The 26,337-nt window shown below is 39.4% G+C and overlaps 1 protein-coding gene and 1 pseudogene across 1 annotated transcript; one reads left to right on the top strand and one right to left on the bottom strand.

Annotated features, from left to right (window-relative positions):
- Positions 1–18: 18 nt before the first annotated feature.
- Positions 19–2,250, bottom strand: LOC127028218 (F-box only protein 48-like; annotated as a pseudogene).
- A 573-nt stretch (positions 2,251–2,823) lies between these two features.
- LOC127028219 (aprataxin and PNK-like factor) lies at positions 2,824–25,694 on the top strand. Its single transcript, XM_050913964.1, is given in 10 exon segments — positions 2,824–2,885; positions 3,527–3,678; positions 5,008–5,134; positions 7,822–8,000; positions 10,753–10,987; positions 10,990–11,140; positions 17,336–17,461; positions 19,988–20,034; positions 21,460–21,498; positions 25,468–25,694. Coding segments are annotated over 9 exon segments (1,209 nt in total). The 5' UTR covers positions 2,824–2,885; positions 3,527–3,579; the 3' UTR covers positions 25,674–25,694.
- The last annotated feature ends 643 nt before the right edge of the window (positions 25,695–26,337 follow it).

Raw genomic sequence — 26,337 nt, 5'->3', positions numbered from 1 at the left:
CAGCAAAATATTTACAGGTTGGCAGTCTGTGAGTTGTTGATTGAAGGTTCTTGAGTTGCAAGAACCAGCACTGGTTTCTCATCTCTCAAGTTCTGCTTCCAGGATTTCTCCCCATGTGTCGACATCCATCGGATACATGCTTTTCTCTGGCAAGCTGTTTTGTGAAGGAACGTTGCTGTATTTCCGCTCAGCCATTCTTGCTTCACTTTGCTTTTCCAGTAGTTTCTCAGTAATGTGATCTGATGGAAAAACAGACAGCTCAAATCTTGGAAATTATTTAAGTTGCATTCAATACAAATAAGTTTTGCATTGGAAGAGTAATGCTAGACAAAGGATTTGGAACATGTCTTTGGATATCTAGACACTAAGCCCAGGAAGATGTACTGCTGCCAAGAAGCAGACCTTGGTCTATTTCCATCTTTTCTGTTCTAAGTTGGATGGAGAATTGCTTCTTGCCTCAATTCTTTGAGGATCAAGATGAAAACCCTAAAAGAGGAATTAATCTTCCTCCTTACTTTAAAAGAGGAATTCATCTTCCTCCTTACTCCTTAAGAGCTGCGTTTCACTTTCTCTTCCTATTTAGGTTATTTATGACCTTTAACTCTTGTTTGGGCTCTTAATGCAGGCTGGCTGAATTATTCTGTCAGCCAACCTTTTAGTACAAGAAAATGCTGACTTGGTGTGTTTGTTGCTTCTCCTTCAAATCCCCTCTCCAAAATACAGATAAAATAGAGAATCAGTGCAGGGAGCTGTGGAAATTCCTGTGCAAAAGCAGTAAGAGCTGTACATTTGAAGGGCTACCTGCTCATGGCTCTGCCTCATACTGAAACACCTCTACTGAAATGTGAGAGTCCAGACCTGTTTGTTTGGGTGGTTTTTTTGCCGCTGCTTCTCTTTTCACTGCTGTACTGCACCCCTGCTCTCAAGCACACCAGCTAAAATGAGGTGGGGATCACCCTCCAGCTGGTCCAGAGTAGTAACTGTGAAACCACTCCTTTCCTGATCTACCTCAGCTTGCAGGCTGGACTCAACAGTGATAGATCTTCCAGCATGTTCAGCTCCTAACTCCTCAGAGCAGCTGTAACTGGGAGTGTGTGTGGGGAGAGTTTCAAAACAGCTTCTCAGAACTCCTGCTTGTTCCTCTTCTCTACCCTGTTTTTTTTTTTCTCCTGGATACATGTTGCTCAAGGTGTATTGCGGCAGAGCTACCCAGGATGAATTTACAGGAATTAATTCCTCGCCAGCAGAACTATTCCCACAAAATACAACCAGAGAGCACACACTGCCCAGCGGGGGTAGGTTTTCTCCCCCCCCAGCCCTGTCTACTGGGATGTGGGCTTTCTTCCATGTTAGGGCTGTGCAGACTTTGGTATGATGAACATCATTGCTGAGGCCGTGCGGGGCAGCGTGAGGACTAAACGGGGCATGCCGGGCCGGCCAGATGTGGTCTTGGGTAGGAAACGGGACAGCCTTGCTTTCATCTCTCTGTGCATTTAACCAGATGTCCAGCTGTTGGGGTGCACTGCTGAGCCACGCTGTGATTACAGCAGTTCTCCCATAAACCTGGGACAGATGAGAAGTGCTGATGTAATTTCTTTTCATATTTCTATTACCAATCCCAGAAGCCTCGACGCTGCCGACATTACGTCGCTGACGTTAAATTTACCTTCCAGGAATATCCATTTCCTCGATCGCAGTCGATCTCCCGCTGGCAGACAGCCCTCACGCTCAAACAGTGGTGTCTCCATAAACGGTCGTTGCTCTCGATGACGCGGTGCCAGCCCTTGCACGTCACGGCCGCGTGACACAAGCTTTCAACGTCCAGGTCGCTGAAAATCCGAGAGCTGACCTCCGGAGGGAGGAGAGCCACGAAGTCGGCCGGGCCGCCGCCTCCTCCTTCTCTTCCTCCTCCTCTCCCCCGCTCTCCAGGCCGGCAGGGAGGAGCGGGGGCCCGCCGGCGCCAGAGCGCTCCCCCTCCATCCCGCGGCCTCGGGGCGGGGAGGGCTGCCCCCTCCGTCACCGCGGCCGCTGCGTCTCCGGGCCGCCGCGGCCAGCAACACCCGGGGCCGGTTCTCCGCCTGCCGGCATATCCTGCCTTCTGGCCGCTGCGTCGCGTCACGCCACGGCGGGGGGGGTGGGGGGGTGTCGGTGGTTTTTAAGGCGAGTCTTTTCGCTTTTCGGGCCCGCAAGAGGCGGCGCGGCCCCGCCGCTCTGGGGGCGGTGGTGTGTGACGTAGCGTCCACACGTCATCACGCGGCGTCCGCGCGCCAGTGGCCTTCGGGCGAGCCCCGGCGGCGGCTCCCGGCGGGTTTTGCCCCGTTCCCGCGGCGGCGGTCACACCACCCCCTGAGGTGAGGCCGGTACCGTCCTTAAGAAGCAGAGCCGCGGGCGCCGAGTTAACGACGTTCCCCGTGCGGGCTGGCGCGGCCGCCCGCTCCGAGGGGCCCGGCTGCGGCCTCGCCCCCGGTCCTCCCGTGAGGGGAAGGCTGCAGCTCCCAGCGCTGCTGCAGGCCGCTCCCGCCACCGGTGTGCTGCAGACCCTCAAAACCCCCTCCCCCCCCCCCCCCCGAGGTCAGCGTTGTTTTATGTCTTGATCCAGTGTGCTTAGAGGGGCACGCACTGGAGCCCGAGTCCGGGGCTGGTTGCACCGCCGGCTCCGTCGCGGGGGGAAAGGGCGGGGGGAGCCCGTGAGGAACGGAAACCTCCCGAGAAGCGCCTGGAGGGGCCTGTTTGGGGGGTGGGGGTGGGCAGAGCTTGGCCTCTTGTGTTTCTCTTCACGACGAAATGAAAAGTTGAGCTGGTCAGCGTGTGCCTCCTGTGTAACGCAGAAAGCTGTGGAAGGGGCGACGGTGACTCCCGAGTGGTGCTGTGCAGTGAATAGTGCAGTAATTACACTTTTTTTCCTAATTCTTTGTGCTAGTGAATTGACTAGAGGAAGGGCGAAGCGTTAAAGGAAAAACGATTGCAGTTTCAGTGCACTTTCACGACTGAAAAGCATTTCAGACGTGGTGGCTCTGAACTGAGGCTTTTAAAACCAGCACCTGAGTACGTGGTGTCACCTCAGAGCTGCAGACTTGTAGCCTTTAGTGAGAACTTGCCAAGAAGTGCTGGATTCGTTGGGTGTCTGATCCTGAAAACTGTATCTTAACGTTGTTATCTGACTTCTATTGTAGAATCAAATTTTGGGAAGCTGCACAGATTTATGGTAAAGCAAATTCTAAGCTGTAATTTCAGCTCTCTCAAAGTTTTGTCATGGCAGTGACTAGTATAAATTATGTACTTAAAACCCAAACACAGTACAGTAGGGGTCAGCAGTGATTGGGAAATCTTCGGTCAAAATACTTTCAGTGGACGGTGGAAAGGAAGCATGTTTGTTTCTTCTCTGTAAGTTGATGTAAGAGTATGTTACATTCAATTTAGAAGTGTATTGATGGCAAAAGTTCAGACCAACTTCTGTGTTTAAGTGAAAAGTACATGTTATATTCATGATGAGTTTGACTAGCTAAAAATTAATCTGCTTTCTCAGAAAAAAATCAGGAGGCTGATGCAGAAGAAGGACCAACTGTTCATCCTGCTGAGATGTCTTGTAGTCCATCGTTAATAGAACCGGCATGTTCCAACTCTGACATACAGGGAACCGCAAAAATGAGAAAAAAGGACGCTACTTCCAGATATTTGGTGGGTGTTTAATTTTTAAATTAAACTTAATGTTTGTAAGCATGTGTTGAAAATGAAGTAAAGGTGTTGTGTTTTCTAAAACTTTTTTCTTTTTTACCCTGAGAAGTAAACTCTGGAAAAGTTGTATGCTCAAAATCTCTGTTGTTTTATTGATTGGGATTGTATGCTATACAAGTATATAAATATATTTCTGTTGTGTATTTATGTTTTGATAATTCTGCTACAGTAATTGGTTCTCTGGAATATACAAAAATTGATATTGGGAATATTTTGAACTAACTACGGTAGCTGAGTTCAGTATTACAGAACAAACTCCAGTTCTGGTCTCTGATCTGTATCAGTAATATGCTGTAAGTACCTGTGAAGGCCTAGGGGAATGAATGACTGTTCTTCAACCAGCCTAAAAGCCTCTGAAATTTATATCTGGAGAGCCTGTAGTTGGACTGTAGATGCCTTGTGCTGGCTATAAGTAATATCTGTTTATCGTGTACTAGCAGCCTATTTCATTTGAATTGTACAGCTGTGGTGGAGTTGTGTTGTTAAGATCCATATGAACACACAGATAAATAACCCTCCGGTTTTTCCTTGGCAGCCAGCATCCTGTCCAGCAAAACAGAGTTTTCAAAGCAAGCGTCTTTTGCTTTTTTTAAATGTTGCTGAGTAAAATGGCTTTCAGACAGTCTGATAAATAGTGTATGGAGCTATTGGGATTTTTCTTAGGTCTTTTGTTGTGTATCCAGCAACATGGTGCTTAAAGGGACACATTGGTCAACATCATTGTACAGTAGATAACTACGTACAACAAACGAAATGTCAGCCTTTACTGTAGCTGAGATTGCTGGGATGGATACTTACCTTTTAGTAAGTAGAGATTCAAACTGATAGTATTACTTTCAGTACATAAGTATGCACTGAACATGACTTTGGTGTATTTAATTTGTTTAGAGTGTGGTTCCTTTCTGGATAAAGGAATTGAGTGAATGCTAGTAAGACTTATCTGGTTTTTTGACGAATAGGCATTTGTTTGTTAAACCTGCTCTTTCTCTTATGCTGGTAAAGCTCTTCTATGAAACTTTCAGTCTGTAGCCTTTTAGATATTTATTCCAGAGATATAGGGAGGTTTTTCTTTAACTGAATGAAGGTTTCTATAGATGTTGTTTTTCTGAGTGAGTAGGAACTGTAAAAAAATTTCAGGCAATGGGCACCATCCAGAAGGTGGGCGGTAATCCAGGCTGCGTTTGAAGGACGTAACTGTGTACAAACTTGTGTTCTAGTTTTTCCACCTCTTTGTAACTGGAGAAAGGTACTAAACAGTAAATATTGTTTCAGGTTCCTCCTTCTGATGATAATGAAAGTGAACAGTCAAAATCTATTCAAAGAAAGAGAGTGCTTCCATCTTGGATGCTGGAAAGAGATCTCCTGGTTCAGAGGATTTCTGAGCCTGTAATGAAAGGAGGTAGGTTTGCAGTGTAGTACATTTGCATAGCAATACACATTTATGTGCTTTGATATCATTTTCTTAAATTAAAATGGTGGTGGTAGAAAGTATTAATTTGTTACTGCTCTTTCCATATTCTGTGCCTGGCAGCTGACAGAGACTGACTTCTGTTGTCTCCTTTGTGATCAGTCCTACGGGTGTGACAGTGCTCTTTCTGATCAGTTGATTTTCTTTCTGTTCTTTTTTTTTTATGCCAGGTGTTATATTCTCTTTGGACAGCTGAACATCTGATGTTCTGGAGCCCTTACCTATAAACTCACCTGTTTTGTTTAGTATGTAAATTCTGGGTAGTTTCTGTACCTTTAATTCCAAGCCTTCTCCACATTTAAGTCACTGATGTATTGCCCTTCTAAATATAGATTCTTCTAATTTCACAGGTTTTAAAGGTAGGGTTTTTTGGGTGGTGGTGTGTGGTAGTTTTTTAACTGTGCCTGAATCAAACTTGATCACTTAGTCCAAAGTTACTTCCTAGGAGGAGCAGTTCATCAAAGTATAGTAGTTTCTTACTAATATGAGGCTAAAATGGTATTGCGTTCCCTCTTGTCCTTCCCGCAAAAGGGAATTGCTGAATGTACAATAAATTTCTACTGCTGTGTATCAGTGGAAACAGCAGCAGAATACTGTGTTTAGTCACTATCAATGGGAGACACAAGGGTGCCACATTGGCCCAATCCCAAGAAGATTTTCTAGCGTGTCTGGCTTTGGTCCTGGGAGCTTGTAAAGACTTCTAAAACAGCCATTAGACATTCTCTACAAACTTATCGCAAGGCATTTATTGCTCTGATGACTTTTATCAATGGAACTGGAGGACTAAAGAAATGAGAGAAGAGAAGGAAAATGACTGTGTACATTTAACAACGCTCCCCCAGCGTTTCTGTCTTTCACTGTGCTGAAGACAGCACGCCCCACCTGCTTGCCGTTCTGTGGCGAGGTGTGAGGTGGTTTAGGTCTAACTGCTGAGTTTCCTTCGTTAGTCAGTCTCACTATATGAACTGTGGCTAGTGTGTGCCTGTCCGCTCCTCTGTGTCCAACACCTATTCTTTAATGCCTCTCTTTCCACTTGCTATTTCTGCTGAGATGGTGTAATGGAAACATCTTGATGCCTGAGCAGGCCTGCAGAAGTATTTCATGCAATGTCTGACCAATTGCTTCTTATCTCCTGTAGTAAATGCAGGTGTCTGGAAGGATTGACCTGAGCAATTGTGGCTTTAAACCCCTCTGTTGTATGCCATCAGCTACCCTGCCTATTCCTTTCCTCAAAAGCGAATTTTGAGAAAATTGTAAGAAGCAAAAGAAACTTTACTTTCCCCTCCCTTCCTTCCTTCCTTCCCTTTCCAAAGCTGTTCTCTGCTGGCTTATTCCCTCAAATTAAAAATTGCGTGTACCAGAGGACTTCTGCTGGCTATGTTGAGTCATGCACTAGTGTGATTGTTTTCTTACGTTTGGGATTTGGGTTTTTTTTTTTTTTTTCCACAAGTACTATAATGTTTGTTATAGACGTGTATATAATGTTTGTTTCAAAGACTGAACATTTTGATCGCCTAAGTATTGAGATTTGAAGCTGTGTGGGCAAGGGGTATCTGTGTGCTGTTGAAGGCCTGACCTTGAAGGAGCTAGGGATACATACGAATGCTATTGGAACTGTTTAAAAAGTCATTATGTGAGATAATGATTCCAGCTTAGAGTGGGCTGCTTTAATAAAACAACCAATCTCTTCTGCAAATCTAAATTATTTCCTTAAAGTTGTGAAATGGTTTGCATCTTTTTAGGGTGGTATTGGATAGGAAGGTAGAAAGGTAGAGAGTAAAACTAAAAGGCTGCCCTTTTATTTTTTTTTTCTGTTTGTCTTCCTACTGGAAAGGTAACACGGATTTGTGGTTTTGAAGTCAGACATTAACATTTGGAAAAATTCCTTGCTTCATACACATGACTCCAGCACATCAGTATTTTTTGAAGGGGGAGAGTTTTTGAAGTCTTGCAAAATAGTATCAAGTATCTTCCTTCTGAATGTGTTTTGCAGCAGACGGAGCTATAATAAAACCAGGACAGTGGCCCTAGCTGTCTCCCAGCCGTATATCCAGAAAATACTACTTGAGTACAGAGGTCTTAGTTTTCTGAGATGTGAAGCTTTCCAAAGAGAGGCACAACATTTGCTATCTTTCTGTTGTTACTGGCTGATGAAATAATCAACTGTGATGTGATTGACTAGGCAAGTGGGCATATCCCAATTTTTGCCGTGTCCTAATTGATGTTTGTGTGTATAAACTGGTAGTCTGAAGTGACACTTACATGAAAAGTCTGTGGTAAAAGTCGTCCTTGGACATGTGGTTTACTTGATCAGCTCCTATTGTGTAAATGAAATTGTCAGTCGTACTGATACAGTCAGTCCAGAATATTCTTTGCCACATATTTATTGTTCTCCTCCAAATTTCCCCCTCAAGCATCTGTTCCATTCTAAAACATACTTTTTACTCCTATAAGCAGCAAGTGAAAAATGTGTTGTTGAAACAGTGCATGCACAACTGCTGCTATTTCTCATGCTTTTTGCCCAGTGTTCTGCTTCGACGTAGCTTTAGATTTCTATAGTGGTCAGGATTTCACTGTAAAAGCTGCATTCAAAAAGTACCCTTTTATTTTCTTTTAAGGCAGTAGAATGAAAAAAGGCCAAGGAAGGGGAGAAAGTAATATGGGGTCATTGAAATCAGAAGTAAAGGCGCAGCAGAAAAAAATATTAGCCTCTGAAGAAACTATAGAGGATTTTGAAGGTGAAGAGCAAGATCAAGGGAAAAGGAGCTGTCTTTCCATCCCTGTCCCTTCGTCTCAGGTAATTTTTTTGGCTCAGAGCAGAAGCATGGTATTTAAAAAAATGAGAACGTAGTTGGCAATGTCGTGTTGAAGGTTGGGTCTACCACGTAACTATGTGTTCTGCTTGTGATTTGTTGTTTAACAGTTGTTTTGAAATGCCAGTCCATTGGACAGCTCTATAGCAAGGATCCTGGAAGCCTTCAGAGACTTGGTTTGCTGTACTTCTTTCTTGGGATCTGAGATTTAGGCCCCAAATGTTCCACAAAAATACCAGACTTTCAGCTTTACAGCAAGAGGCTGGAAGACATGGGCCAAAGTACTGGTCCTAGGAGCGGCTTGGTTTGTGACTTCTTTTTCTGAGAACCCTTTACGGATAGGTGATGGTATGACACTGATGTAATTCAACACTGCACTTTACCCAAACTAGTGCCATTCCAGTTGGTAAAGTTTTATGGTCAGAAAATTATGGTACGTGGTTTAGCAACTGCTATGTTTTGAAGAAAAATAGCAGGGAGTGTGCTTATGCCACTATCTCAAAATCTGAGTCAAAAAAAGGAAAGAAAAAAGTAATCTGAAATCCAAAACAATCTGTGGCAGTGAGTGAACAGTCATTTCAGTCCAGCTGGTCGATGTGCCTGTGTGTCCTCAAAGTACAGCTGCGTTTATAGGCAGTTAAATACTTACTGATAGCACCCTCCTAGTAATGAGAAGAGAAGGATCGTTATCAAAGACAAACAAAACACATTCTCATGAGAGCAAACTGAGGCTTTCACTGACTTTTCCTTTAAGTGAACAACCTAGGGAGGTGTTTCTAATCTCTAGCGTTAGAATTGGCTGGATCTGTTATAGGATCTGATAAAATACTTAAAATACTATTATTTGGTATGCTTCATTGGTTTTGACACTGAAAACAATTGGGGGTTGGTTTTGTTTTTTAATTAAATCTTAAGGTTAATTGAAATGATCTACTCGTGGAGAGCATACCCTTCAGGGTAGTTTTGATATAACATAGTGATATCTTTTAATCTGAAAAAGTGTTCTGAGTGGTGAGCTTTGTTGTTGGCTAGGTACATTAATACCAGCTGCAGTGCTGTTTCTCTCTGTCAAATTATAAGATGAGTGACTACATAATGAATTATTTAATTTTGCAATTTGTAAGTATGAAGCCTTACTTATTTTTTCCTAATAACTTTATAAATCATTTTTATCTCAAGCACGGTGTAAGAAATTGCCTTCAGAACTCTGCAGAAAAAATAATGGGTTAGTGAAAGCAAAAGTAATAATCATAGAGAGCTCTAAAAGATTGGAGTTTTGATATCAAAACCAAAATCACTCTCCTGCTGTCATATTTAAGGCAATTGAGAAAATCTGCTGTAGGGTAGGAAGTGAAAAGAATCTTAATTCTTCTAAGTGCCAGCAGCCACCAGATGGCAGTGAGGTCATACACACGTTATAACCAGTGCCAATACTGCTGTCGTCTTCGGTTTTCCTTGATTGCAACCTGGTTTTTAAGTAGTCGCCGCAATAAAACTGAAAGTGTTTACTCATTAGATACAATATAGGCAATGGATTGAAGTATGTAGTACAGGGAAGTCACAAGTGGGAGTGGCAAATTAGTTAGAAAAAGTAATTTAGTCCTTCTGGGAATGAATGCTTATTTTCTAAACTGCAGTTGTTTGCTGAGCCTTATTTTGGGATTCTTGATAGAAGAGTCATTTCTGTCTCAGAGTTGACTTGCTAAATATGCTGCTGTCAGGATCATTTGATATTAATGCTGACTTTGCCCTTTCTTAATCACATTGTGCTCAAATGTAATTGTCTCTGGTTTTGGCTAACAATTTGTTAGACTCGCATTGAAAGGAACAAAATCAATAGGAAACCACCAGCTGATTTTCAAGCTCTGCCAAACACATCCGTGTAAACTAAGTATAAATTTACTGGAGGGGGAACTTAGCTAATAAACTGTAGAGAGCAGAGACCTTTGAATAGTTCTGTAGTGTATCAGAGTAGTTCAGCCTTCAATATAGGTATGCTTCCAGGTAATGTCTCGGTTGTCGGGACAATGTTCCTGTCTTGGTAATGTATCTTGTATTCTTTTTCTAAAGCACACATCTCTTATTTTAAGTGTACATATGTTCCAAAATTTAAAATGCAGTATTTATCAAAAGTGAACTCTTTGCCTGATGGCATCTACTGATAAACTGTTTTATAATTTAGAGTCATGAGCTGAAGCATTTAAGATATATCGGGGTGGGATTAAGCTCAAGGTATATATCGTGAATTCCCATATATGTCCCATATATAGATAAATATATTTCTTCTAGAGTCTAGTATATCTTCACATGTATAACCCCCATTCATTTTTTCAGGAACAGTACTTTTAATTGAAAGTTAATTTAAGCTGAAGTCCTTGGACTATTCACAAACTGAGGTGGTGAAAGAGGAGCCTGACTGTGTTGTGAGGGAGCTGAAGCTGAGGACAGGAGCTCTAGGATAAGTTTTTCTTTAAATTGTCTCTGTGTGTATGTTCTTACCTTGAGCCTTTTGTTCAGCAGCTGTATTTAGCAGCTAACTTGAGTTTGGAAGGTGGAGTAGAAGACTTTAAATGCTGGACCAGATGATCTTTTGAGGTCCCTTCCAACCTGGGCTGTTCTGTGATTCTCTGATTTTGAAAACTGGAATGATGAGATGAGGCAGAGTTTGACCTTAAAGCTTTTAATTCTGAAGAGTGTAAATTTTCAGGTCCTTCAAAATGTAACCTTGTTCCACAGAATACATCTGGATTTCCTCTTGAGAGTACCATGAGAAACATGGAAGGAAATGGCAAGACTGGAACAAAAAACCCTGGAAGTTCTCTGGAAAAAAATGATAGGCAGCTGCATAGTAAATGGTCTAAAAGAATAGGTCAGATCTCCAGTAAAACAAATATAACTGACGAAACAGAAAACAAAGAGCAGATTACTGGTTCTACAAGCCAACAAGCTCACTGGGGCAGGACTTCCCAATATTTGGTGCCCAGGAAGGGATTCTTGAGCCTGATGCAAATCTGGATTACGAGACTGAGATTTCTGATTCAACCAGAAGTGCAGATGCTTCAGAAAGCTCCAAACAGATCAAGCATAAGAGGACACCTTGCATGTATGGAACAGGCTGTTACAGGTAAAGCAAAATTAAAACTAGCTTAAGATAGCTTATTATTAAGAAGTAATGTATTAGCTATGGAAGAGAAAACAGTAAAGTCGTTACAAGCTTTGATTTGAAAACAATCTTTTGGTAAGCAGGGACTGATGAGAAATGTCATAACAAGAATTTTAAAAGTATGAAAGGAGGAGCCAGGATGTCTTGCTAACTGCTAATATAACCAAAACAAGGCATGAAGTACTTCAGCAAATTAAAAGATGAAGTGTGGTAGGAAATAAGAAACAAAAGTCCATTTCAAAAGAAATAAAAGCCTGTGTGTACAGTACATGTATCAGCAAGGAGAAGAGATGTCAGTGGTTGAAATGACCAACATATACCCTGTAGGCTTGTTTTATTAGCAGATGAAACTTTTATGAAAGATGATTGTATTTATTGAAGTTATTGCATGCTTAGTGATCTGAATATTTAAAATACTTATTCTTTGTCATCCCTAAATAATCAAGAACTACTTTTATTAAAATTGGCCAGTCTGCCTTTTTTTTATGCTTTCAGTCCCTCCCTAAAACCAGGACAAGGCATACGTACAAACTCCTGTTAACCCTTATCTGGTCAGTGTCTTTGGTAATACTTCAAGTGAAGAACAATTCTTTTTTTTTTTTTTCTTTTTCTTTTTCTCCTACTCATATCTTCTCACTTCACGGCGAAAGATCTGTCATACAAACCTTTTGTGTGATACAAGTGTTCCAGCAAAGTTCCAAAACACCAGTGCTGAGTGCCTGGCCTCCTGCAAGTCCTTTCTGTCCAGAAAAGATCTGGAGTGCCATGTGTTGATATATCAAAGGGAAGATACAAATCTAGAAGTGGTCTTGAGGCTAGCAAATGACCAATGACCTGAGAACTGCATTTAGGAGAATGCTTTGAGCTCTAGATAAATCTGTGTACACTGTAAGCACAAAAGGTAAGGCTAAGCCAGGAAACAGGGGTCCTGTGATTTCCACCCCCTGCCCCTCCCTCCCCCCCCATCTTTTTCCCCAAGGGGCTTGAACAATAGGAAAAACAGTGAGGTGGTTTAGAAAACAAAGAAGCACAAGTAAATGGATTCTTGTTTACGTTCGATGTTTAAATCAGAAGTATAAAGCTGTTAGGTTAACAAACACATCAGATTTCCAGCTTTCACGTAGCTTTTTTTTCACATATCTCAAATTTTGCCCTTAATGAATATGATGAAAACATCTTTTATTAGGCAGTTAAGCTCATCCAGTAGTGCAAATGCAACCTCTAGTTTGCTCCAGCTACTTTTAATTTTGCTAAGACAAGTTTTCTTTGTATGGGGGTTTTCTTTGTAACCCCCTGTATGGGGGTTAAGCTGATTTAATGCTCTAATATACTGAATGCTGAATATTTCTAATGTTCAGGAAGGCAAATTTTAGTTACAGGTAGTATGGAATAGGAGTCTGTATGTGCACATTTGTTCTTGGCTTTTATTCTAAAACTTTTGGCAGCACTCCTTTTGGAAAGTATTGCTTTGTAAGAAAAAAGAATGCTCTGGAGTAACACATAACAAAATCTTTTTCTGTTGGGGAAGTTTGTAAATATGAAGTATCAAAAAAACCCACCAGCTTTGATGTGCCAGAAATGTCATGAGACTAAACCTGCTTGTTTACAGCAAAAGAAATATGCTTTGTAGTCTGTCTTAGTATTTGCTTTTAATACAAGACCACTAAGTAGTCTTTCTGCATCGATGGGATAGCTATGTTAGATTAAAACAAGTCATTGCAGTTACCCATATTTTTAACAGAGCATGTACGTAAGTGTGACATGAATGGATGCTTTGAAGGAACACATTGATAATGTATTCAGTTTTTCATCGTGTAGTGTTTTCCTTGAGCAAAAACTAGTTTTTAGAGTTGCTAAGGAAGAGGAGCTGCTCTGAGTGCTCTTCTGAGTACAACGGGTAGTTGGTTTCCCTCTCCTTCATTACTTTAACCTTATGAAAGGTGTCTCCTAACAAGATGTGCTGTAGGAGTCAACATCTTAAATGAGTACTGCTTTGGTAACCGTAACATTTCCTTAAAGTTTTTTCTAGGTGAGGTTTCTTATTTATAGAATGTCATTTATTCAATAACTAAATGCTCTTCAGAGCTCTAGTCTTTATTTTGTAAACTCCTATTAAGAGATACTTGTCTTCTGGATATGATTTAGGCACTTTGGTAGGTGCCTAGTAAAATAGCACAAATTGAAAAGATTAAATGTTAGTTCTATTAATTTTATTAGATTTCTCTAACACATATCTTAAAACATTTAGGAAATAACTTTGTAACCCATAGTTCAGTTTCTTCATTTATGAATTTGAAAACACTGCTTTTGAAAGGATCAAGCTTGATGGACACCTCTTGCTCCAGGGATTCTTCTTGTCATCGTCCTTCAGTGTCAAATTCTCTTTCTGAGGTAGCCTGAAGCCTTACCAAATTGAAAGAAACTGCTGTTACCACTAGGAGGCAAAGTGCTCTGTGTATGTTATATCTGACTATATTTGTTGTCAAGGAACTTACTCTTTGAATACTGTCTTCTGTTCATTTTCTTGTCTGCTGCTTGTTTTTTCCAAAGTTAGAAGAATAGGGAATTAAAAACAAAAATAAATCCAAACCCACCCCCCTTTTCAAGGGCCGCATAGGAGTGCAGTAGACCTGAACTCTAATCTCTAAAACTGTAACTCACAATTTTTATCCACAATTCTATCCTTTTGCTAGCCTGCGATAGAGTTCTCTGCAGACTGGCTGTGTTTAAATCTTTCCCATAATTGTCAAAGCAGGGCACACTCAACCAACCTTTGGATTTGTATACGGATTCTTCTAAATACTTTGCTCTTTGTTTGTTTATGAAAATAAGTACTTTTTTCTTTCACCTTAAGCTTGTAAATCTGGCAGTGAAAGACCTGCATCTGTCTTTTTGAGTCCTATCTTCTAATAAGCCTTACCATTTAGAATTTATAAACGCCTTACGCGCAGTTGTGGCATAACCTCAGTCTTGAATTCTATGGCTTTATAACTAGTCCTGGTAAGTCATTGCATCTTCACTACCAGTTTCTTTAGTAGCTCAGGAAATAAGCCCTTGAAATGGCAGGGGTCTTCTGCATGTGATTATGAAGAGCCAGGGATTCTGACCTAATCAGTTAAACTTGCTTTAGAAAAAGCTTTTAAGTTGCTTTTGGTAGCTGCACAGACAAAAAACTGTCTTAAATATTTCACTGAGCAATACTCAACTTCTGCTTGAGATGACTGCATTGATTCTGAAGAACTTTATCAGTTTTATTTGCATATATGCAAATAATTTTTATTTGCATAATTTTCTGCATCATGAAGTGTGAGTACACAAATTCAGAGCTTCTGTGAAAGCAAAGTTGCAGTAACTGTGTATGTTTATGAGAAGGCAAATCTCCCATGAAACTTTATTCTTAAAATAGGCTTTTAATTGGTTAATTTTTGTGTGAGTAAAGCTTAATGGTTTTGTTTTGATCAAATGAATAACATATTCCTGTGCAGTGAGGTTTTGTTGTGAAACTAATTAACTTTGGAGTGCAACTTAGTGTGATAGATGTTGTGCTCTTACAACTCAAATCTCTTGTGTCTAAAAAAAAAATAAACAACCCCCTCAAACAAACCAAACTCTTAATAAAAGGAAGAAGCTTTAGATTTTCGCAAGAAGGGAAAATGTTTGCTTAATATAAGCTATGCACTTCTCCGCTTCTATTTATTTTGCTGGGTATTGCTGCACAATACATAGAAGTGGAATAAGTACAAATTATCCAGGTAAAGGTAAGATAAAATATGATGTTTCTACTAGTCCTGAGCATCTGAAGTAGGACATGTTTAAGGTACTTCACAAGTAATGTATAATTTGAGGACCATCATCCACTGGCCCAAACAATCCTGAAGCCTAGTGTCAGGGAGCATTACATCAAGACCCTTTCATTTCTGTTCCTCCTTCCTCCCATACTTTCTTTCTTCCCCCCTCCCCCCCCAAGGGCTGTTTGGTGTTGTCCAAGTAGGTTTCGAAGTAGATTTTTGAAAGGAAATGGATATCTCCTAAAATACAATAGGATGGCTAATCGACAGCTATTAGGCCTTTCCTTGGTGACTATGATGCTACATGTATCTTACTGTAGGAATAAATATTAAAATGATTTCACAGAACATTAGTTGCTTCTGTATCCCTTTGAGAAGATGAATTGTGTTTCAAATGACTGAAAATTCTTGCTAATATTGCTAGTAAGTTAGCTCCATGTATTTACAAAACAAAGCAAGTAGCCTCTAAAATGACTTGGTTTCATCTCATTTATTTTTAAATGGGAAAAGAAGTAGGCAGCCAGTCTGAATTTGGTGTAAGAAGTGATGTTTCCTGAGAACTTGTCGTAGAACAAAAGGCTGGTAAACAACCTTGCAATGATTTCTAGTGAAACAGTATTTACTTACCCTACAGTTTGCAGAAATTAACGGAAAAGACCAGGACAAGAAGTCTGTCACCTATGTAAATAGATCCAAGGGCCGCTGGATCTTTGATAAGTCGCTCATTGAAGAGTTTATCTGTAGCTTGCTTGTTGAGTTTTCTGAGTGAAAGATACCAGGCAAATGGAGATTTAAAGTATTAATACTAAATATCTGATCTTTTTCAAATGCCTACAAGGAGGCCTGAAGGGCTAGTAGAGCTCATAGCGCTTAAGTTATCATTTTGCAAAAGCTGCAACAAAAGCTTTTTTTTCTTATGGTGGTAGCTGAAATGCTGAAATTAGTACTGACTGTTCCCTATAAAGTTCATAAGAGGTAGCTGTGAATTTAAAGGCAGGAATGCCTGTGATCAATGAGGAAGCTGTTGTGTATGTAGCTAGCTACATACATGTTTCTGGCTTTGTGTTTCTAAATGCAGCTGTAACAAGTGTAAATTAAAGCAGTAATTACTCTGTAGTTTAAAGCTGTCATTCCTCTTGCTTGAGGCACGCAGTTCACTCTTATAATTTGCACAAACACATTGAAAATTATGTACTCTGGGAATTAGTGTGGTAAATCACTAAAGTATTTTGTGGATGTCTTCTGGAAAATCATTTATTAAAATATCTCACATTTCTTACTTTTAAATGTTATGCTTGAAAAAAAAGTGTCTCTAAAAGAAATCATAGGGAAAAAGTAGATTTGCTTTTGGTACCAGTATGTTCACTTTGACATAATTTTTTGTAGTATGTTTTGATCTGTCACATTAATGTCTCCTGAAGTTGTGACGTGTTTTTCTGTGTTCTTTTAAACATCACTTACAGAAGTTTTATAAAGCAAACTCTTCTCTAAGTGATGTTGTTTATAGCTGCCTTGTCTTGTATGGTGTGTATGCAAACCTATTGCCTAGAAGCAGTAGAAATGTTCTTTCAATGACGCATATATTTGTATTTAATACTTGCTCACCTTGGATTCAACTGCGTAAGTGTTGTAGAGCAAAAAGTCATGGATGCTAGTGATGTGCTCTCATCACTAACATTGGTGTGACTCAACTACATACAGAGTTGTTATGTCTTATGGTACAACTTCATGTCGTCGTTGTAATTTGATATTTCAAATGAAATGTCGTGGTAGCCAAGGCAAACTTGACAGCATAATCGATGTAATGTCCAGGAGACTGCTCCATCTGGAATAATATACTGGCATTTGAAGTATTCAAGTGAATAGTAACTTGCATACAGAACAGAAATACTAATTGAGACATATTGCTAATAGGTGATCACCCGAGGGTGTGGGGAGTCTTCAGTACCACAGTTGTTCAGCTGCCATGCGTTGGCCCTTCCAACTTGAGCTAAGACTTCGGTAGTGGTTTCTATAGCTCTTCGATAGCTCCAGAGGGAGTCATAACTGAGCAAGTCGGCCACTGAGTGAGATTCGTGCTATACGACTACATCAGTAGATTGTGTACGTCTTGGAGATCTGAAACTTAAAGCTGATGGCAAATAGGAAAATTCCTGTTTCAACCTCTTTTGCAGCATGTGCTGAGACAAAACTTTCTTCTGTTATCCTGAAAGTAGATCTTATGTTCTGCATAAAGTTAAACATTAAAAGCTCCTCTTTCTGTAACCACAGAAAATGAGTTGTCACTGATTCAGTAACACCTTTCTTATCTCCACTTCTCGTGTTTAAATGGAACAGTCAGTTCTCGATATATATTTGTCTTTTGCAGGAAGAATCCCATTCACTTTCAGCAGTTCAGTCACCCTAATGATGATGACTATCATGAAACGGAGATCGTAATTCAGGATAACAATGATAACCGGCCTGAATGTCCATATGGAACGGCTTGTTATAGGTGAGAAACACTGTAGAAAATAGCTTTTCTTGTTTTACAGGTTAAGAACGTTCTCCCCTGGAGTTGCAAAATGACAATAGAAGAATGAGTAATTCTTGATGTTAAATCTTGACTGTAGCCTTCTGAAATTTACTGTGGACAGATTGCTACCTGTAAAGCACCAAAATCCGTGCAAAATATTTTTTTTAGTGATTTCAGCTGGCAAACATGAAAACTTGACTTCTGGAACCTATTCAATGACCTAGAGATCAATGCTTTTTCACTTGTCAACATGTAGTAAACTGTTCTTCTTTTATATAAACAATAATTCATTGTTATATGTTGTTCTTGATATGTAACTCTTAGTTTAAATTTTGATAAAGTATTTGTTGAGAATGTATACAAAACCTCTTTTTTAATCAGTATTTGATTTGTTAGAAAGCATAACTTAAGTAACAGCAATAAAATCCAGTTTATGGCTGACTGGTACGGTTTCTTGTAAGCACTATCGATTTTCTTCAAAAGATTGTTTTATTCCATTTTGTTTCTCAGTGTCTAGGTTTTACACTTTTATTTAGCAGAGTTTAATGACTGCTGTGTAATTGACACAATGGACAAAAGGATATATTTTGAGGCAATAGCACTTCTGTGGGCGTATATTGAAACTAACGGCTGCTGTTAATAAAGATTGTGCCTGAGCAGAAAATATTTTCTCCTCTCTCTCCTGGAAAGCGTGGTGATCCTAAAGAGCGTGTTCTCTATGAAATGTAACAAAATGAGGGTAGCTTTTAAGAAAAAGCAATGTTATATTCAGCTAATGCAGAAAAAGTGTTTCTCTTCTGAAAAACATCTATGAGATTAATTTCTTATCTCAGGATGAGAAATCTGGGTTTATACCGGTAATGAAATTGCCAACATACTTTTCCAGGAGTACAACGGATGCTTTGTCCAAAACCAAAACTGTCTCTCTCCTTCCAGATAAGACAACCTCTGTGCTGTATTAGTTCATAATTTCTTAATCTGTGTTTGTTTCTTTGGCGGCAGAGGAAAGGAGGCACCCATGAAGCAATGGTAATTCTTTCAACGAAGCAATAGATGCAATTTTGAAGGGTTTTCGTGTTAATTTGTTTGTCTTTATCTGTTGGCTACTACTGAAGGGAGCATAATTAATGATCTAAATGCTATGCCTTGAATTGGGATGAAATGGTCTGATGCTGACGATAGTAGTAAACACTGAAATAGGCAATTCTTTTTGTTTCAGTACAGTGTATTTAATAGGAAGCTGTATTTCCATTTTTTTTTTAATTCAGATAACTATCACTTCTAATGCACACATAATGTACTTTGGAGTGGCAGTAGCATAGAATTGTAAATCAACTTGAAGTGTGTGCATTTGTCACAAGTTTTTTGACATAAAAATAAGATTTTCTACTGAAGACTAACTGCATTACTCTGTTCTTTGAAGAATAAGAAAACATAAATAAGCAACTGATTTTACAAGGCAGTTTTCACAGCAAAGGTATCTTGTGAAATATACAAAAACTTCTGCAGTTGCAGAATTCATCTCAATTTCAAGCAATGTCACACGGTATGTCATTCTTAAATAGCAGGCTTTAATTGTTGCTTATTTTCAGAAGCAAAAATTAGGACAACTGAACTGTTTTTCTTCCAAAGTTAGAATTTTTTAAAATTTTCTACACAAAAATAAATTGAGTTGAAACTATTTTAACTTGCAGCCCTGATAAAAGCCTCTAATATACTAACACGACAGATTAGCAACGTAAGTTGGACCAAGTTAAAACATTAGAGCAGCATTGGATAACTGTTTGGGGAAGATAAATCAGTGTGTTATTCAGGCTGTGATCCAGGTCATTGAGGGCAACACGTGTTGCAGATCCAAGAGTATTGACTTTAAATTTTCTTTTGTTGCTTTGATGCTATTTTTGTATAGAAGACATACAAACTTGTATATTGAACTTGCTGGATTGCAGCAGCATACTGCAGAAGTGAGTAATCTCTCTGAAGAATCCTTCTGTGGCATCTCCCTGTGATCCTTAGAGACAAGCAGTTCTTTCAAAATTTGTAATTTTCCCAAACTATTTAATTTGTAGCCGTACATTACAGAATATGGAAGCTATGCCTGGATGTCTCAGACTTGAGATGCACTGTGCATGCATTGTAATTAATGCACCAGAAGTTACGTTCTGGTTTCATTCTGAGTGAGAGTAAATAATTGGATCACTTCTTATTATGCTGAACAAATGCATCTTATCATATAACTGTGGAAACTATCTCATCTCTTGGTTTTGATCAGCCATCTTTTTTTTTTTTTTTCCCCCAATGCTGAAACAAGAGGAACTCTTATTTAGCGTGATTTTTTTTTTTCTACCCTACATTCTATAAGCTGAGACACTGCAGTAGGGCACTGGACACAGAATTTTATTTTAAAAAGAAATGAAAATTATCCATAAAATACGAAGGAGTTCTGGGCTTGTTAAGTGTGGAACAAGGTGGCGAATCAAGCTTTTACGGTTTTCTTCTTTGCAGGAAGAATCCACAGCACAAGCTAGAATACAAGCACAGTGCACCTCCAGGTAAGCCAAGTTGTTCAGTATAGCTCAAAGTGGCGGGGGGGGGGGGACCCAAAACCCAGTAATGGATACCAAAAATTTGGACTAAAATGCTTTCAGCTACTGTAAGTGAATAACACTGCATTTGCAGCTTACTCTGTATTGCCCTGCACCCTTGCTGCTCTTAAGCTTGAGGTCTTGCCCTTGTGATAAGGAAGGTTGCTTGGCCACTGCAAACTTGCACTCACTTTTTCGAATGTTTTTCAACTGCAGTGAGATGGCTGGCTCAGACAGAACTGACGTAGTTTGTATGCTTTGTATCTTACGTATTGACAAAAATGCTGTGTGGCAAGTGGCTATTTTCATGAGTCTAATAGGTTTTATTGAAAATTCAGCATGGTATAGTGTGATATTACTGGATCTCTGTATTATACTTCCCCCATTCAGAGCTGGAGTATTACAATGAAAACAGGGAATATGTTTGGGTGTTACTGAAGTATTTCTCAACATTTCAAATGGATACTGCAGAAAATTATAGCTTTTCTCCCGTCCCCATAGCAAAATGTGTACACAGAAATATTTTGTTTTAACTGTATAGATTTGTATCTTAAGACTTCATACTTACTTTTTATTCTTATTTTTCTTTTGATAGGAAATCCTCAGGTAACATACAATTTTAAAGTCTTGTGATGCTCTAAAACAAACATTGCAAGCATGTCTCTTTTTTTATTTTTTTTTTATTTTTTTTTTTTTTTACCAGTGATTTTTCTTACTGAGAGAAGAAATTTTTGCATGTATGTTCTTTTGAGGCTTGGAGGGAATATAATTAAAACTGAATCTAAGTTTCTGTTCTAAAATTTTCTAGTCTCTTTATATTCCAGTAACTAGACTTGTTGAAAAACACAGGGGAATGTACTGTTTACATTTTGTCTGTTCTTTGAGAATTCAAAGAGATACTTTGCATTTTTTTGTGCTTTTTCGTGATTATTGGACTTGGAGATTTTTTCCACTTGAAATCCCAATGCAATAAACAATACTTCAGAGCAGAACAGTTATGGAAATGTAATGATAATGTATTTTACTTTAAAGAATCAGGATTATGACATTATTAAGGAGAAATTGCATTTATAGAAAAAATGGTGTAAAATATTTAAATGCTTTGAAATACTCCAATTTTCTGCTATGAAAAAAACCAACCAGTATTGATGACATTTGTCTACAGATGGCATGGTTCATAATGTAAGAACAGTTCATCTGGGTAATCTCTCAGGAATCATTCAATACAAAAAAAGGGTTTTTGGGCAGCAGAGTAGTTTTTATACTTGTAAACACAGCACAACCATTGCAGCATTTATTTTAATAGGTCAGTCTTCTATTGTAGCAACCTCCATTGAATAACCCTTATGCTAGGTTGTACTCTGTCCTGACTAATAACTTTCCTTTCTTTAGTAACTGCAAGAGGAACCAGACAACGAACTTCGAAAAACGGTGAGTATGTTCTAATGTTATGAATGGGCACATCAGCATGAGATGCAACTGATCTGCTTTGGTTTTTGGGCATTTGATAGTGCTAGAGGTGCTTGATAATACTTACCTGAGGAGAAAGTAGTTGTTATTTTAGTAAAACCCTGCTTGCTTTTTACAAGTAATAGTGCTGACATTGAATTTGTGCCAGGCTTCCTGGATGAGCATACCTGTACTTCTCTGGAAGCAGACAAGAAAACAAACAAATTTAAGGAGACACACGTGTGGCTAAATGGATTCTTCCTTCCTGACACAGGGTCATAATAGGATGAAAGGAATCCATATTTCATCCACAACTAGTTAAGGTTGCCCCGTAAAGATGGATTGCTCTTGAAAGATTGACATATTCCTTCTGCGTTGCATTGACCTTTAAATAACTTTCAAGTGATACTTGTGCGTGTGCTGATAAGCTTTTCTTATACTTACTATGAGGTATTGATGTTTCAGGTAAGATACTGGCTTGTTAGGAGTAAAGTGTAGAAGAAGGTTAATGCCTTTGAGTTGGGGGCAGCTTTCACTGTGAACTACATATGTATCCTTCTTACTTTAGTTTCTAGTCATCAGTGAGGATTATATAGTAGCACAGGCAAGCTGTCATCTCTCTTGATAATATAAATTGTAATACTGTGTATGAATATCTCCTCCATTTACCAGTGGCGCGTCTAGCTCGCTTTGCTGCTGCCAACAATGTTAACTTACATGTTGTGGGTGCTGAGACTCCAGTTTTAAATATCCTTTAGGTCTGTTTCTAGGCTTCTTTTGTGTCTCAGCTTCCACATGTGAAGCTTCCTATTCATTCTAAAATAATTTAAAAATCAGCTTTAAAGAACAGTCTGAAAGTCTGATGATATGCTATCTTCACTTTCACTGGCCTGAACAAGGCATGAGGATGTGGAACTGCTGCATCTCAAGTGGAAGTGGAACTGGCTTGTCTTCCTTGAGATCACCAAGGTGTGGCTGGGCATTTCCTAAAGAAATCCTCAAAATAGAGAGATCTGCCTTCTAGAGAAAATAAATAAAAGTGCAAATAGCTGTAGTTAGTTAGTTTTCCAGGCAAAGTTTTTGGCCTCCATTTCTGTTGTGGGTGGATGCAAGAGGTTGCTTTTATACTTTCTGCTGAAAAATTTCTTTTACATCCCATTTCCTTATCATGTGTGTGTGTGCTTTTGCTATCACTGAATACTTGATATGGTTGTATCTGTGCACTAGCATATTCTGAGGCATATTTGTTACCTGTATGCTTTGCTGCATCCCATGATGCAAGTACCAGCCCCATCTTGATCACTGCTCCCTTGTAGAACAATGTACTACAGCGTGGTGAGAATTGTTAGCAGCATCGTAAGAGCAGTGAGTGGTTAAGATTTTATAATGAAGCCAGCTGGACTGTGTGCATATCTAAAGTCTAAATCTAATCTTGAAGGTTTTAAATTGTAGCTGTGCCTTTCATAAGAACACCTTCCTTACCCGAATGGTAGATCCTGTGTGTATAGCTCATGGCAGGTGGTTTCAAGGTCATCTTTATAAATATGGTACTAGGGAAAAGGCAGAATTGTGCTTAATGAGCCGCTTTAGGGGCTGTGGGGCTGAATTAAACTATAGCAGAAAGAGGTGGAGGGGAAGACATGGAAGGAAATGCATCATTCACTGCTGAAATCTAAAAGCGTTGATGTACGGGGAGGAAAAACATAGTATGCTGCTTGTACATTTGTGGGAAAAATATGGAAGTAATCGGTATTTTACCAGAATTCCTACTTCTGTTGTAAAATACCACCCACAGTGCTGTGAAAGTAAAGAAGAGCTTTTCTTTGCTAAGCAGGTCTTGGGCTTATTATTTCATAAGCTTAGTCTGAGAAGAGGGATTTTGTTCTCATTGTATTTAGCATCTTTGTTTTGACCTCTCCGCTCCAAGACATAATTCATTCTGCAGGACCATAGTCTGTGATTCTTAGAAGAAATTCTGCTGGTATGGGTAAACATGGGTGTGATTAATTTCCTCTGAAGTCTGGTAAACAATAAACTAGCAAGCATAATAGTGGATTACAGCTCAAATTGACAGTTGACATTTTCAGGATTTTCTGCTAGGTGGTGCACAGTCAGTCCTTCAAAGAATATAGATTGCTAGCCATAGGATATTTCTCAGTTATATTATTGGCTGTGTCACACATGGCTGACATTATTCTGGAGGTCATTCAGTGCCTCTGTAGCACAATTCACCCGTAAAATTGTGTATTTTTGAGAAACTTGACTAATGCTGTAAATGCTTTTGAAAACCGGGTGAGAGTTGCTATAGAGTAAAATGTTAATCAGACCATAAGATAATTCTGGAATAGTAATGTTCCCACTGGTAGAAAAATGTAACTAATAGAGGATGTGATCTGACTACATCAGGTCCTGGTGTTCTTGTTTGTTCACCACACGCATAGCTTGAGTGCCTGGGGCTCTGACCTGAGGTTGCAAGAGGTTGCTAAGAAATGCTTATGGTTAACATAAACGTTGATGATTTGGACTGGGGTCTGTAGCTGAGGAAAAAATACATGTTTATAGTTTCATATGAAAGATGATGACAAGAATTGCTCAACAGATAAATTATCTGTACAAGATCATTGACAGGTTATCTCTAGTGAGATAAGAATGCAAAAATTGGAGGCTGGGAAGAAGAGGAAGGAACGTGGTTTTCCTCAGAGGTATGACGAGGGCAGAATAGCACGTGATTGAAATATTAACAGACTGTGGCTAGTTAGGAATTGTGGACATGTAAGAAAAATGGGAGACAACATAAGCTTGTAGAGCAAGGGTTACACACATCTGCCAAAATCAGGAAGCAGTGGAAATAAACTTGTTGAAGGTTCACAGCTGCTGATAAATAAAAGGAGAAGGCGATGCTGCCATGGCAGCAGCTTTGTACAGACACTACCAAGTCTGATAAGGCTTCTTCAAATAGCAGAATTATCCTGCCTCTGGGACTTGGTTTAAATGAGCCAACATATTTGAGCAATTAAAATTATACTGCAAAACAAGCTGTCTAAAAAAGTTTAGGAACATGCTGCGAATAGCATCTGTTTCTTGTAAACAGAGGTTTCCGAGTCTTTGATTCCTGCCAATACAGAGTATTGTGAATCACTGTGAAGGCAGAAGGCAATTTGATCACAAAATGTGAGTTGTGAAGATGGATGGACAGCAGATTAGAAAGCAGCGCGATAGAATAGACTGAACTGGGAAACGGGTGGGCTGCACCCAGCTCAGGAAAGAAGTGTTCAGTGTTTGTTGTTTCCTTAACCTGTGTTCAGAAAGGAAGCACAGACTATCCGGCACGGATCCAAGTTGAGAACGTAGGAGGCAAGTGATCTAGAGATTCCCTTCTCTCACCTGAAGCTTAGGAAAGAAGTGAATGAGAATTAAAAGCCATGTCAGATTCCAAAGAGTAGAGTATAAAATAGCCCTAAGTAAGTATGTATGGATGAAGGCAGAAAATCTACAGTCAAAATAGCCATCTAGCAATACCTAGAGGCTAAATGGCAAGATAGATGTATTATTTAGGTACAGAAGTAGCAGGAAGATGACTAGGAAAATTGTGTGTGTCACTCCTTAAGGAAAGGAGAGTTATCAGAAGACATTATCTGATACTGTTTTCTTCTGATATCAGATGATGTTATCAGAAGAGGCCTGATACTGTTTTCCAAGTGCTGGAAGAAAAGCCAGTATGGAAAACTTTCTAAGTGATCAGACTGGTAAGTGCTGCAGTAGGGGTCAGAGAGAGATGGTACAGCTTTTCATGAGAGTCTTGAAAATGAAACCCAAAATTGTCAGCATTGGGTAGAGTGCTTTGGTTGATTCTTTCTCTTCTTGAGGAGAGAGACTAACTAGATGATTCTGGAAGGTCTCTTTAGTTCTGTATTTATGATTCATGAATATATGACATTTTTGTCCCAACAGGAAAAAGGACTGTGGAGAAAGACGGTGCCAATGATGATGAACCAAATGATTATGACCTTAATGACAGCTTTATAGATGATGAGGAAGAGGAGTGCGAAGCTACTGATGAAGACTCTGACTGGGAACCAAGTTCAGAAGACAAGGATAACGAAGATGTTGAAACACTTTTGCAAGAAGCATGTAGATTTGTTAAGACCAAAAAGTAGCTGCACAGAACATTACGAATGTCCAATGGTTGTGTTAAAACATGGATGTGCAGGAGAGGAATTGCTTTGAAAACTGTTTTTTCTTCAGTGATGTAGGCACTACAGGAAGATCTTAATGGGGCCAAGGGGACTCAGCAATGCCTTTCTTTTCCATATGTATTATTTTGGTGGGAGTATTTTCTTTTATTAAACAGTGGAGCTAGAGGACTGAGCTCTGAAAGTTTTTTGGTTTTTTTCCCTCATCTTTTTCTTTTGCAACACCATTGACGTCTCCTAGTTAGAAATACAATTTTAAAGGTTGTTAATGCTTCGTCTTCCTGTGCTTGAGAGAAATATTGGCATTAGGAAAGCCTTTTGCTTTGCTGAAACACAATATACTGTGTTGAATGAAGAGGAGTTACACTTCACACCTGCAGGATCGCAGACTAATTCTTGGCCATCACTGGGGAATCTGTCTAAATCATTCTTTTGAGTTAGTGCAGTCTTAAACTTCATTAGCCTGCTACTTGTTTTCCTTTTAGTGTCATTTCTTTGTTCTCTTGATGTACAGTAGTTAAATACAGGTTGTCTAAATCACTTGAGAACAGTATCTTAGTATTGAACCACTTGGTTGTCTCAACAACAATTATGGTGTATTTGCGCTAATTACAGTAGTACCTCTTTC

This window comes from Gymnogyps californianus, unplaced genomic scaffold, assembly GCF_018139145.2.
Source record: "Gymnogyps californianus isolate 813 unplaced genomic scaffold, ASM1813914v2 HiC_scaffold_271, whole genome shotgun sequence".
NCBI classification, from domain to species: domain Eukaryota; kingdom Metazoa; phylum Chordata; class Aves; order Accipitriformes; family Cathartidae; genus Gymnogyps; species Gymnogyps californianus.
Note: the sequence above shows the minus strand (reverse complement) of the source record. Positions and strands in the feature narration are given on the sequence as shown.